Source organism: Onychostoma macrolepis, chromosome 06, assembly GCF_012432095.1.
Source record: "Onychostoma macrolepis isolate SWU-2019 chromosome 06, ASM1243209v1, whole genome shotgun sequence".
Classification (NCBI taxonomy): domain Eukaryota; kingdom Metazoa; phylum Chordata; class Actinopteri; order Cypriniformes; family Cyprinidae; genus Onychostoma; species Onychostoma macrolepis.
The window spans coordinates 14522962-14536696 of record NC_081160.1 but is presented as its reverse complement, the minus strand read 5'-3'; the positions used below and the strand labels follow the sequence as shown (position 1 = coordinate 14536696).

The window sequence follows — 13735 nt, the reverse complement described above, 5'->3', positions numbered from 1 at the left end:
ATAAGAAATGTAAATACTAAAAGGATGCTTCTTGACAGAGATTTCATCATAGTTTTTCACTTGTTTTGTTGTGGGAATGTGTTTTCCACTATGTGGTAAATATTTAGTAAATTTCAGTGTCTCTAGGTGGGTTCGAAAGCAGACCTTTTGTGCGAGGAATCCAAGGGCGTAGTGTAAGCATGAAAAGTCCCACTAAAACCAGAGTGCTCCCACTGCGATGGTCCTTTGGAAACAAAGACCGCCACAAACCTGCCCAAGCTCCTGGCCAGGCTCCTGCAGAGCTGGTGGAGTATTTAGAGTCCGGCAGAAGGCCAAGGTGCACCAAAGACCCCATTGTTGCCCTAATGACACGACCTTCAGATAAAGAAAGCGGTAAAGAAGAAGAAACGAAAAAATCCACAGCCAAATCTTCAAGTCACAGCAACCTCGGACCTCCAGAGTATCTCAAAATACCGCAGGGTCAAGAAAGAAGTAACTCAGAGAAAACAACGGGTCAACAACCCAGCAGCAGCAGTAGATCAAGAGAAGATGGAACTTTGACCAGACGAAGCAGCAGAAAATCAAAACAGGACAAATCACAGTCCAGAAACAGCTCTGGCACAGGGATCCAATCTAGTTCCAGTGGTCCAAGTGGGTGGGAAACAACACTGAGGGATGATCCAGGCAAGGAGCGAGACCATCTAGAGGAGAAACAGAGAAAGGGACAGGAGACAAAGCATCACGATAGTGTCTTTGCTTTCCTTAAAGGCGGTTTCATGAAGAAAGACTCGCTTCATAGGTCCCGAGACAGTGATTCTGTGAAAAGGGGTGACGCAGAGGTGAAGAGCCCATCTGGAGTTTCACTCTCCAATGGGACACACAAAAGAACTTCAGAAGGAAAAGCAAATGGCACTAACCAAGTTCGTAGCAGACTCGGAGATGAATTTGCAAATGGAAAGGTGAGTCGTGGGTCATCAGACATCAAACGCTCACAAAGTTCTTCCAATATTCAACGCAAGGCCGATCTAAGCTTAAGAAGGACGGCATCTCTACACAGGAATGGCACATCGGCGGCTCAGCCGCAGAGCGTTCCTATGGACAGGGGCTCTCAGAACACCCTGCAACGCACACGCTACAGCACAAACTCACTGGGCAGAAAGAAGGCAGTGCCTGAATCAAGCTTCTGAGACTTACTTCACTACACCCAAATATCACAACAGCGTAGCAAATATCTAAAAGCCCACGTAAGAACTATAATGAGAAATAAATATTTGAAATGATGGAAGCACACTATGAAGTTTGCACATACATTTGTAACTAGTGGATGATATTTTTGTTCACTTTTTTCTGCTTATATGAAGTGCCTCTGAACCAGAGCTATTTTTTTTATTTTTGTCAGATTGTGTTTTGGCACTGGAAGTACATTACACACTGGCCTCTGCACCATGATTTTGAATTGAAAAATTATTTGCCTCGTATTTGATTTTTATGTGCCACTAAATAGATTTATCACCTGTAATACATGAAGGGAATCGCTATATATAACTTTTCAGTTTCATCTTTTATGATTCTGTAGATTGTACTGAATGGCTGCTAACCTCTCATGGGTTTTCATGACAATTATCAAAGATGTCAGTTCTTGCACTTTCAGTGAATTTATTGCACCACTGTCTGACATAATCATGCTCTCAGACCAAAACATGAAGTTTATTAATTTTTGCTTGTTTTGCAGTATGCATTAAGACATTTACAAATTTGTATTATAAAATTATTTTTAAAAAAGTATGAAATCTAAGGATGGCATGTTGACAACACAATGTATTAGACAGAACACCTTAATAAATCACAACAACCTTACCTTATGGTTTAATCCAACACCTAAACCTAGTTTGAATGCAGTAACACAAACCTGTTTAGCTTAAAGGATAGTACACCAAAAAATGAAAATTGTCATTGTCTACTCACCCTCATGTTGTTCCAAACATATTTGGCTTTTTTTCATTAATAGACCCCAAACAGAGATGTTAAGCAGGATGTTCATGCTGCTCTTTTCCATGACACCATTAACTCTTTAAAGCCTATTTGATACATTCAACTAGGGCCTCTAAATTATCAACAAAATCAAAACATCACTCTACATGTTCAACACAATCTTCTGCCCTCTGATTGATAGTATGTGCTTTTTAGCAAGTACAAGGTCTTTTTGTAAAAAATTAAAAAATGTCCACCTTCTGTTCATGGAACATGTCTTTTTGCTGTGAATTCTTGATTCTTATAAAGTAAATTTAAGAAGTACATTTTTTGTGTTATTAATGTTTCAATATTGGACTGAAGAAAGTTAGGATTACACACACTCAAGTATTAGTTAATAATGATAGTCTCAAATTCTTTTAAAAGTGTTTTGTTTTTCTCACACAAATTTCAACTACAGAAATTTTGAAATTCCAAGGCTTCAAAACACTTGAAATTTATCAGACTTGTAATATGGACTACTTTTAGTGTGCTGTCTGATATATTTGTAGCTTGACACCCCCAGTCATCATTGACTTTCATTGTATGTAAAAGAGCAGTGTGAATATTCTGCTAAAGTTTTGAAAAAAAGAAAGAAAAACATACAGGTTTGAAACAACAATGTTCATTTTTTCATTCCTTTCATCAAGCTCATCTGAAAATATTTGATGTGTTCAAATAACATGGGGATCTAGCAATACCAATGACTGCAGAGTAAAGAAAAGCCTCAATGTAACCAGTAAAGTGACCTTAAAGCGTAGACGTCCATGACACAGATCGTGTTTGGCTCTAATTGCTCTGAACAACAGTCAGAATATGTGATATTGTCACCTTCCTATTTGGACTAATTGGGGCCATATGCCCATTAATCTGATGAATAAAACAAGACAAACAGTCATTCTTATGTATCCCTCTCTAGAAGCAATTAAATAGTCTGAATGCAGCTCATTAAACTCTACTGCTATATTTGCACTGCAAAGCTATTATTTTGCAAAATATAACATTTTTGCATTATCAAAGATTTAAATAGCTTCTTTTCTCTCTGTGTGATTGTGATTGAATTAAAACTCAAATACCAAACTGAATCAAAATCCCACATTTATGTGTTAAATTAAGTCATAGACCAAACAGAAAGTGTCCTGTTGATTATTGCACATGATATGGAATATTCACTAGCTCCTCAAATGTAAAATACTATTTGTTTATCTCTTTGCAATCTATCTGAATTTCTTCCAACATAGGCTCATTAGAAAAATGAGCCTCTACCTCAATTTCTGCAAAACTCCAAAAACGTATCTATACATAATATTCACAGCAGTTTCCAGCTGAAATTAACACTAGTGGAGGTAAAACACTAACAACTTTTATTCTTTTTTACACAAATTATGATTACAGGAGCAGATTATTTATCAATAAAGACTTATGTTTGTGCAGTTCCTTGCACAATATAATATTATGTTTTGACCTCAGAACAGTTTTACCACAGTGCATGATTTGTAAACTAATACTGTACATAGTGTTTGCATCATGTGACCAGCCATTCCATAAAGTTATGCGCCATCTAATATAGTAAACTTGCTCTGTAACTCACCTGGTACAGCACTGCAAATGTGACGCAGAGCACTTCCGCAGGAGTGCTGCTGAAACACATCACATCAAAAGAGCTCAAAGACTTGAAGATGCAAGCTTAAATGACATGGCAAATGCGTCTTTATCTCATGATTTTAACAATATATTGTGAGTGGTATTGTATGTCAGATGTGATGGAGCATTCACATTTAGCACCACATATGTTTCATTTATAAACTGTGACAATTTGTACAACAACCAGTGTAATGAAACATTGCCAGATTCACATTCACCTGTTTGGAGGACGATTAAACGTTAGCAGTGCTTCTGCATGCTTGAGTGCAAGAAGCAACATAATATAATCTGGCCGAATTGTTGCCACAGACATGTTTTTCCAGTGAACCCGGGTATTGTATGCAGTAAAGTTTGAATTGCACTGTAGAATAAGGTTTAATTATTGAGATAAATTTACAGATATGCTGTTTCTATATCGCACGGTTTATATTAGTTTTTGTTGATCTGAATAAGCAAAGATATGAAGTGAAGGTTTGTTTGTTTCAGTGCTCAAACACTTTCTGCCTGTATGTTCGGAACAAGAGTTTATACTTTTATATTGCATTTATTTTGTCCATTACTGTGCTGTAGAAGTTGTTATACCATCGTACCAGATAAGAGATGATTCACAGTTTTAAAGTTTTCAGCATAAATTGAAAAGGAACATTTTTTTTTCTTTTTTCAGCTTCGTTGAAATCTGTCTATGAAACCCACTAAAGGTCTTTGTCTTCTTCTGTCAACATCTAATCATCCCTGTTATTTTGTTGCGTATGTCAAAGGGGTTATGCAAAAAGCAGCAATTACACAGCATGTAACAGGATTTGTTTAGACACAAAGGTCTGCTCCCCCAAGGGCATTTCTTTTTTCCACTCCCATGCTTCCAAAATAATCCTACTTTTCACTATGCTTGAAACAATGAACACTTGTACTGACAAGACAATGAATGAAGGAATCTTACCCTGAAATCTTCTCTTTTTTTAATTTGGTTTTTGAGATATTTTATATGAGACTTTTTATAAACATTTTGTAATGTCTTTGTGTGTACATATATATTATACAAAAAAAAAAATCAATGGATAATATATAATCTGGGAACAGTATATATGTAGGGATAGATTATTTGTACAATTCAAATTATTGCACAAGGGTACATGTTCTGCTGTCAAGATGTTTATACACAGGTTTGTGTGGACTTTTGTCTATACGATAACAATAAACGGATATATTTTTGTATAATTTTTTTAATTAAAAAGACATTGGTATTCACGCCACGTTTCTTAGACTCTTTTAAAAAATACTAGTTTCAGCATTTATCTTGACTGGCATCTAAAAGTGTGTGTTTATTTGCATACTGAATGACACTAAAACTGTCACTGCTCTTTGCAGCACTTTGACTGTGAAAAAGTCTTTTTGCTTTGGCTACAATAGCTCCAGTTCCTGAGGGAGTCTTCACAGAGCATGCAAAGAGCAGCTTGATCCATTCCTCATCAGCATGCACCACCCTAAAGTCTCGATCCACAGTTTGAAGACATTGGTGTCAATGTTTCAGTATCTCAGCTAGAAATCTAAATTCTGGTATTTTTCTGTATTTTTCACAAAAGTTTGATTTACATCATTTTGAATGCAAATTGCATCTAAGAAACTTGCTACGCACAGCAATGATATAATTCTGCCATAATTGTTGCAATATTACAAGGAGTGCAAGGACAAGAAAGTGATGCTCGATTTGTCTGCCCACTAGAGAACTGCAATTATCTCTGAGATGTTTGGGACCATTGAAAAAAAAAAAAAAAAAGAAGCCACACATGTACATACAAACTTGGATAACTGCCAAATTCCTCTTACGTTTATGTTAACATTCTATGGGTGTTTTTAAAAACAGTCAGCAGTTCAGCCCAAAATGAAAGTTGTCATCATCCTCATGTTTCAAATGTATATGATATCTATAAATCTATATCTTAGTTTCTTCTGTGGAATACAAAAGAGCAGGTTAGGCTGAATGTTAGGGATTGATAATCTCAGCCAACATTCACATTCATTGCAGCTCTTTTCCACATAATGAAAGTCAATTGTGTGGGCAGAAATGGTCAATAGACAGTTGTTTATTGTGTCGATAGTGTAGCAATCCATGAAGCAGAGCAAACACTGAAGTCACTTTCAAAACAAGAAGCTTTCTGTTGGTCAGTGCAGTGAATGAAATCTATGTGGGGAACTTCTTGCCCCTCCTGATCATGCACAGATTCCTATTGGAATGATTGGATTTCTCCTGTAAAATTTTCCAGAGCAACAGTAAATGTGACTGCACTTTGAGGCTGTCATTCTGCTTAACATTTCATTTTGTATTTAATGGAAAAACGTAAATTGCTTTTACAGGTTAGAAACAACATGATTGATGTGATTAGATGAAACTTTCATAAAAAATGTTCATCTTTTATGTTTCATCTGTCTCTGTTTACAGCATTGCTACATTTAATATAGGCCCATTGCTACATTTAAAGGACAAAATAATAGGTTCATATGAGACACAATAGATTGATAATTTAAACATTTTATTTGATATTTACTGCAGTTGTTTCTTTGGCCATCAATTACTATGAAAGAAGGTGAAGCAGAGAATTGAGGGTGAAGCTTATAACCTTTTAGGAAAGAAATCAAGTTCATGCTTGTACATCATAGATGTTCTTTTATCTGGAGTTTTTTCTTTTTTTTTCACCTCTAAAGAAAGGCTCATGGTGATGTCTTCATCGCCTCCAGGTATCAGTTTATGTGCACTAATTAAAGACCAGTGTCTCTTTTTTCAGCACTTGATTTTAATCATTAAGCAGAAAAGATACCTTTGATAGTTTTCTCTTAATATTATTTATCAGTATGCCTCTGCTTAAAGGCTTTTGTCAAATCACGTGATAAATAACAAAGGATTCTGAAAAAAATGACTGGAGGGAGATATACAACATACATTTATATCATGGATCAAAGCCTGTGAACTCCTTTGAACTGCTTTGAGATCTCCATCTATCAATACAGTTCTTTCTAACAAAATTAACCCAGAGCAAATTCATGCACAAAACACCAATAAGGCAAAAACACCTCTAAAGGTAAGTTTAAAATGCACACATGGATTAGCAGTTAAAACTTAGCAGTTTGCTTTGCATTCTAGAAATGTAAAATTCTTTCTATCTTCTTTGTTTGCTTGCTTTACTGTGATATTTTTATGTCGTATGTTTGTATCTTAAAGTGTAAGGTTAATTATTTTGTTTTATGGGCATTTCACATCTTCATTATTATCAAAATAATGTAGCTAATTTTGCATGCATTAAATGCATTTATGAAATTCAATCTCAAACAATATGACATCCGTTTAAAAATATATGACTGGTGTAATTCAGATGCATCTCATTATTGACTGAGATTATTCAATTATTCAGTTCAATTATCATTATTCAATCATTCAGTTCTGAAAATGCGTAACTTTACATAGAATGTTTGATTTAGTGTTTTACTTTAACAACTTTTAATTTAAAAAATAGCAAAAATCAGAGGACAGTTTGAAGTTTAATCATGCATCATGATTTTATACATTCTACGCATCCCTACATTTTACTGTTGAGCAGCATGCACACTGTTGTTAAGAGGGCATCTTACACCATTTTCCCCTATTATTGTTTCAGACTAAAACACATGTTGGCTGTAGATATTGTGTTTATACTCAGAGTCAGAGTCATGGTTTCAGCCTTAAATGGCAGCTCATAATGTGCCACACAGAGGACATCAGTAAGCCCGTGGTCTGCTTAGTACAAGTTTGGCAAAAGGGTTTATACTTTGGAAGTGAAAAATCCATATTGTTAACAACATCTCAAGGTAACCACAACAATAGGGAGCTTAAAGGTTGTTCTCTTGAGTATCTGTCTCCTTGAGTATACTCAGAAACATCATTAAGGTGACGAGTCTAGATGAAGGGGTCTTAGACTTCCTTAAATATACTTTTGTGTTACAGGTAAACAAATCATTAACAGAATGATGGTTATATAAAAGTTCTGGATAAACAGTTTTCTCTTTCTGTGTTATTTCTGTCTTTATATACCCAGAATGTGTAACTAATGATGGGCTCGACATGTAAAACTCAAGGAATTCAGATTCTGATTTTGTTATTTAATTTAGCTTGTCAGTCAATGACACAACACTTTTCTCAGCATGTATTAATGAATTTAAAAATATTGTCAGTGTGACTTGAATAGACAATGATGAATATGATGCATTTAACTCATTTAAATACTTATCAAAATAGGTAAGAAATGTCTTTATTAATGAAATCACAATGAAGAAAAATATGTCTGATGAAAAGAATAACATTTTGGAAATTAAAACCTTGAAAAGTAGGTTAGTATATGTTTTATTTTTATTTATTATAGAGAGGGAAAAAAATAAAAATTAATTATATATATATATATATATATGAAGAGTTCAGATGCAAAAACCTCTAAATGCCATCTGAAATTTTCTTCTAAAATGAGAATTTCAGGCTCCTATGTTTAGGTTCAGTAATTTTTCTGTAATAGCAATGTACAGGTCCTTTTCTATGTGATTAAAGTGAAATAGTTAAACATAAATATAGGAGCCTGATAAAAAAACGCTCATTTTAGAAGAAAATTTCAGACGGCACTTGAGAGGCTTTTGCATCTGAACTCTTCATATATATATATATACATATTAACATCATAACCAAGAGGCTATTAATATTTTTTTTAAAACTCCTTTATTGGCCTTTATTATCAATGGCATGAATGTTTTTAAAACCATTTGCAACATGAATAGGAAGAGTACATTTGACATATTCCCCCTCTTTTTTTGTTTTTGTTTCCTGTTATGGATTATCAACTCTTTATGGAGAGCACCTGTGTGTGCACTATAGGATTTATGGAGTGAAGTGTGATTATAGAAAAGAAAGCATTTGCTTTCAAGATAAAAGGCCACTCAGAAGCCATATTAATGACTTTCACAGGAATGATTTTAATGAGCAATTGACATTTTAGAATTGCTGAAGTATCTACAGCCTTTTAGCTGCATCTTGAAGTAAAATGGTATTACAAATGATTACATAAACACTGCAAATATATATATATATATATATATATATATATATATATATATATTTACACTGCCGCTCAAAAGTTTGGGATCAGTAAGATTTTTAATGTTTTTTTAAGAGAGTCTATTCTGCTCATCAAAGCTGTATTTATTCGATCAAAAATACAGAAAAAACAGTAATATTGTGAAATCTTATTGCAATTTCTAATATTGGTTTCCTATTTTAATATACTTTAAAATAGAATTTATTTCTGTGATGCAGCGCTGAATTTTCAGCATCATTACTCCAGTCTTCAATGTCACATGAACCTTCAGAAATCATTGTAATATTCTAATTTATTATGAGTGTTGAAACTGTTGTGCTGCTTCATATTGTTTTTTGGAACATGTGATACTTTTTCTTTGATTCTTTTATTAATACAAAGTTAAAAAGAGCAGCATTTGTTCAAAATAGAAATCATTTCTAACAATATAAGTCTTTACTGTGACTTTTTTATTCATTTAGCATCCCTCCTGAATAAAAGTATTAATTTATTAAAAAAAAAAAAAAAAAAGAAAGAAAAGAACGTTTTAATTGCATTGTATATTGTAACACAAAATTAATTTTTAAAATAAAATCTGCTCTTTTTAACTTTTTAGAATCCTAAAAATATCACAGGTCCCCCATTAAAAAAATATTAAGCAGCACAACAGTTTCCAACATTGATTATAAATCAGCATATTAGAATGATTTCTGAACAATCATGTGACACTGAAGACTGGAGTAATGATGCACTGCTTCACAGAAATAAATTCTATTTTAAAGTATATTAAAATAGAAAACTGTTATTTTAAATTGCAATAATATTTCACAAAAAAAAAAAAATTTTCTGTATTTTTGATCAAATAAATACAGCCTTGATGAGCAGAAGAAACTTCTTTAAAAAACATTACAAATCTTACTGATCCCAAACTTTTGAGCGGCAGTGTATATCTTTACAACATGTACATGGTTATACCTTGCTGTATGAACCTGCTGTTGTATATTATCTGTTCCTCTATGGACTTTGGGGGTTAAGATTAGTTTAAAGACATCTGGCATATAAAGGGGTAATGTATAGAGAAATAGGTGCCTCTGTTACCATGAGACTGTCTGTTGCTATGACAAAATGTTATGTATTCATATCTTACACATTAAGACAGCTCTGAGGCAGCATTTGCCTCTTTGAGATTCTTGTTATGGCTCAAGGATCTTTCTATATACTCAAAACACCAAGACACAACTGTCAACGCACCTCTCAAGTAGCATTGTGTCCTAGTATTTTTCCCAATTATTTTCTCAATGGGAATTTCAAGAAGCCTTGAACCGCAACAAACAACCTCAAGATGAATCACAACATTACAAGATTCCATTTGTAGCTTCAAAAAGACATGCACTTCTTTTTTGAACATATGTGTCTTTTAGAAGGGAATGTGGTACTTGTACTATTATGATTCTGAAGGACATAATAACAATAATATATCTATTGTTGTCACAACAGCAAAATATCAGTAGTCGATACCAATATGAGTGAAATTTCATGATTCTCATTACCACTTTAGGTGGTGATTAAACTAGCATTACTTTTTAAGTACATATTCTCAAGTGATTCAAGACAAGCAAACAGTCTACAATACAGATCAAAGTACAAACAACAGAAAAAAAGTACATTGATTGATATTAAGGTGAGCGTGATTTCACCAAGTACAACATGTTCCTGGATCAACATCCTTGTTGATCCTAGAATGTCATTCCAATCAACCAATCAGAATCGAGGGATAACTTTTCAGGAAATATATGTTTTAGGCTTATGATCAGGGTTAGGTGCTTCGACACCCTTGTTAATCAGCTATCATTTCTCACTGATTTTAGGGAAAAAATTATGGGTAGGGTTAGGTTTAGGGGTAGAGATTGGGTTAAGTCTATATTTTTGGACAATAATGTTGATCCAGGATCAACAAAAGATGTTGATCCAGGAACATGTCTTACTTGGCAAAATCACGGCGACCCTCACCGCAGAGGGACTGATAACATTACATTTTATTTTAGTATGTACCAAAGTACCAGTACTTTTGACATCCCTACAAAAAAATATTTAAATAAATGTAATTATATTATAAAAGTTGGTTAAGAGAGAGACTGATTTGATTTGCAAATGCATTTTGCTTTATTCTCCCATAAACCAGAGGGTCGTCACTGATGAGCTCTTTTACCTGGAACTTCCATTTCCATGGTAAGAACGACTTCACTGATTGGTGGATTTCTCTTCAGGGTTTACGGGTAGTGTAATTATTTAACTGGGATTAAACAATTAAATTTAGGCCCGGTTTCACAAACGGGGCTTAGTTTAAGCCAGGACTAGGCCTTAGTTAAATTAAGATATTTAAGCTACTTTTACAAAAATGCCTTAGAAGAAAACATTCATGTGTGCATCTTGACACAGAACAATGACACTGACATATTTTAAGATATGTCAGAGCAAGATCTTTTCAGTTGAGACAGCTCAAACATGCATTTTAGTCTGGGACTAGCTTAAGTCTTGTCTGTGAAACCGGGGGTTAATGTTTTACAGTATATTGATTGTTTCACAAAAAAATAAATAAAAATCTTAAATATCAATTATATATTATATCAGTGCTTAACAACATATGGTAAGTTTTGTGTGTGTGTGTGTGATTTAAAAACACTGGCTTTTGACTCTTATATACCAAGGGTGTCTGCACCACAATAAAATTTCAAGCACAGTAACAATACTCAACACTTACATGTTCCTGTTTCACTTCAAATAAATAAAAAACACACACAACTTACATAACTTACAGTAATATCAAATAACATGATACAAAATTTCATGGTACACATATTTACATTTACAGTTTTTTTTTTTCCAGTAAACATCCTTATGGGATGATGTATAAAAACATAATGGAAATACATAATGCAAATGAAAATACACACATAGCACACAGAGATGACAAAATATTGATCTATTGTTTCATCACTTTGTTTTTTCCTTTCTTTTTTAATCTTTCTTTTATTTTCTTTAATCGACATTATATACAGTAATGAAGCAGAATGTTGTTTTGAGAAGCAGCTGCATTTGTTTTATGTTCTGTCAGTGATGGTTACTGTAATCCGTCAGCATGTATGAGCACAGCTGCTCAAATATTCTTCACTTCACCCTGACTGTTCTGTCTGACTGTCAGTCATTCTATTGTTCTTGGTATTCCCTTGCTTGTCATAAGCCTAAATGTATATCTTCTGGACCAAGAAACACTCACACTTCAGCCTTCAATCATCTGTAATCACCATAGTATTCTTAAAATTAAGTTGTGTTAATGAAAAAAACAAAAAAACATTAGTATATTACTCCGAGGTGTTAGCAGGAATATGTCTTTGGCAGTCTGCGGTCAGACGGAGGGACACAGTGGCCTCTGTGCTGCTCGGGTTGACCCGAAAGTGGTTGTGCGCAGGCTGAATAGCCACTATAAACTGCCGTTTAAAGGTCTTACTCAGAATTATATAAAGAAAAGGGTTAATGCAGCTGTTAGCGTAACCCATGCTAATAGCAACGTGGTAGACATAATAAAATGAAGAACTGGGTTTCTGTATTCCTAGATGGACAAGCTGAAGGATGTAGTATGGAGCCCAACAGATGAAAAAAGCCAAACAGATGGCCACAGCCATCCGAGTCACACTTTTAGTGCGCACTTGTTGGTTTCTCGGGGGAAGAGGTGCCACTGAAGTAGACATGTGCTTCAAGATTTTAAAGAACACCACACAGATAATCATGAGCGGAAGGGCGAACGCCAGCACAAACTGATAGATAGTGAACCAGCAGATGTTGATGGATGGATTCGGAAGCAGGAGAGCACATCCCACCTGGCCGTTGTGGAGAGGCATCAAGCCAGTGTAAATTAAGACAGGAGTAATGGAGATGAGAGAAAGCACCCACACCATCCCCACCACACCACTGGCGACACAGGTTGTCCGGACGTGGTTAAAGCGGAACGGGTGGACTGTAGCCACGTACCGGTCCAAGGTCATAACTGTGAGGATGTAGGTGCTTACTGTCTGGCTGTTCGAATCTAGGGCAGAGATGAATTTGCACATAGTGGCTCCGAAACACCAGGATCCGTTGCCCAGGAGCTGATGAATGAGAAAGGGCATGCCGAGGAGGAAAAGCAAATCCACAATAGAGAGACTGAATATGAAAATGTCTGGAACCGTTTGTTTAGCCTGGCATTTGGTCTTTTTAATGATGGTGTAGATGACAATAGAATTTCCAATGATGCCCAAAAAACATATGGTCCCAAAAATACTGGGCAAGATGGCATTTCCATTCTGCTCCCCAATGGTCACTAAGCACACAATGAAATCACACATAAAAACAAGATCCAGATGTGGTGTGTGTGTGTGTGTGTGTGTGTGTGTGTGTTTTACAATACATAAAGTGTATAAAATATATACTAACTTTTAATATATTTAACTTTTAAGAGAAATAATATTGACATATGGTGTATGGCATTCATTAAACAGCTTTTCTTATGTTAATTAAATAATTATTATGCAGTTGTTATGGTGATACACTTAAAAGAAAAGGTAGTGCCTAAACTACATACTTTCTATTATGAATGCACATAAGAAAGAAAGAAAGAAAGGGCTATATTCACACCATATGTATAACATAATTTGTTATATAATAATAATACATAGCCTATGTTACTTTTCCTTAAAACAATTCATCAAGAAGCTTATAACATCAGCTGATTTGCTCTAAAAAATTTTAAAAAGGATTTCCATCTTCACTTCCATCCCTGAAATAGGCAATATGCCTACCTTGTATGTGTCCCGACGAGTTAAAGAGAAGCAGAGATGAGTTTTCAGAATCTTCAGAAATATCCATGTTAAAAATTGTGAAAGAAATGCCGTATCTACATCTACCTCTGCAGACAAAGCAGCTAATAACTTCAAGTCACACCTTTGTCACCGCCTCACATTTGCTACTTATAGTATTAT

General features: G+C 34.6%; 2 protein-coding genes across 3 annotated transcripts in view; one reads left to right on the top strand and one right to left on the bottom strand.

The window, feature by feature from the left end:
* The window catches only part of usp43a (ubiquitin specific peptidase 43a), a 106961-nt gene extending 102785 nt beyond the window's left edge, over positions 1-4176 (top strand). Inside the window, exon 15 of one of the 2 annotated variants that reach the window (XM_058779614.1) lies at positions 127-4176. In XM_058779614.1, coding sequence (XP_058635597.1) covers positions 127-1166 — 1040 coding nt within the window. In that variant the 3' untranslated portion in view covers positions 1167-4176. Of the gene's footprint in view, positions 1-117 lie in introns of both variants that reach the window. The other variant, XM_058779613.1, reaches the window with a different exon arrangement.
* A 7817-nt stretch (positions 4177-11993) lies between these two features.
* Positions 11994-13641, bottom strand: mchr1a (melanin-concentrating hormone receptor 1a). The gene is made up of 2 exons (XM_058779771.1): positions 13556-13641; positions 11994-13077 (listed from the first exon to the last, which is right to left on the bottom strand). The coding sequence occupies exons 1-2, from the start codon at positions 13620-13622 to the stop codon at positions 12083-12085; spliced, it is 1062 nt and encodes a 353-aa protein (XP_058635754.1). The 5' UTR covers positions 13623-13641; the 3' UTR covers positions 11994-12082.
* Positions 13642-13735: the final 94 nt, after the last annotated feature.

Excerpts from the sequence above, each read along its gene's own strand:
- mchr1a (XM_058779771.1), bottom strand. The coding sequence starts at position 13,622 with ATGGATATTTCTGAAGATTCTGAAAACTCATCTCTGCTTCTCTTTAAC. Across the intron at positions 13,078-13,555 it reads CTCGTCGGGACACATACAAG|TGACCATTGGGGAGCAGAAT; the intron begins GTAGGCATATTG and ends TTGTGTGCTTAG.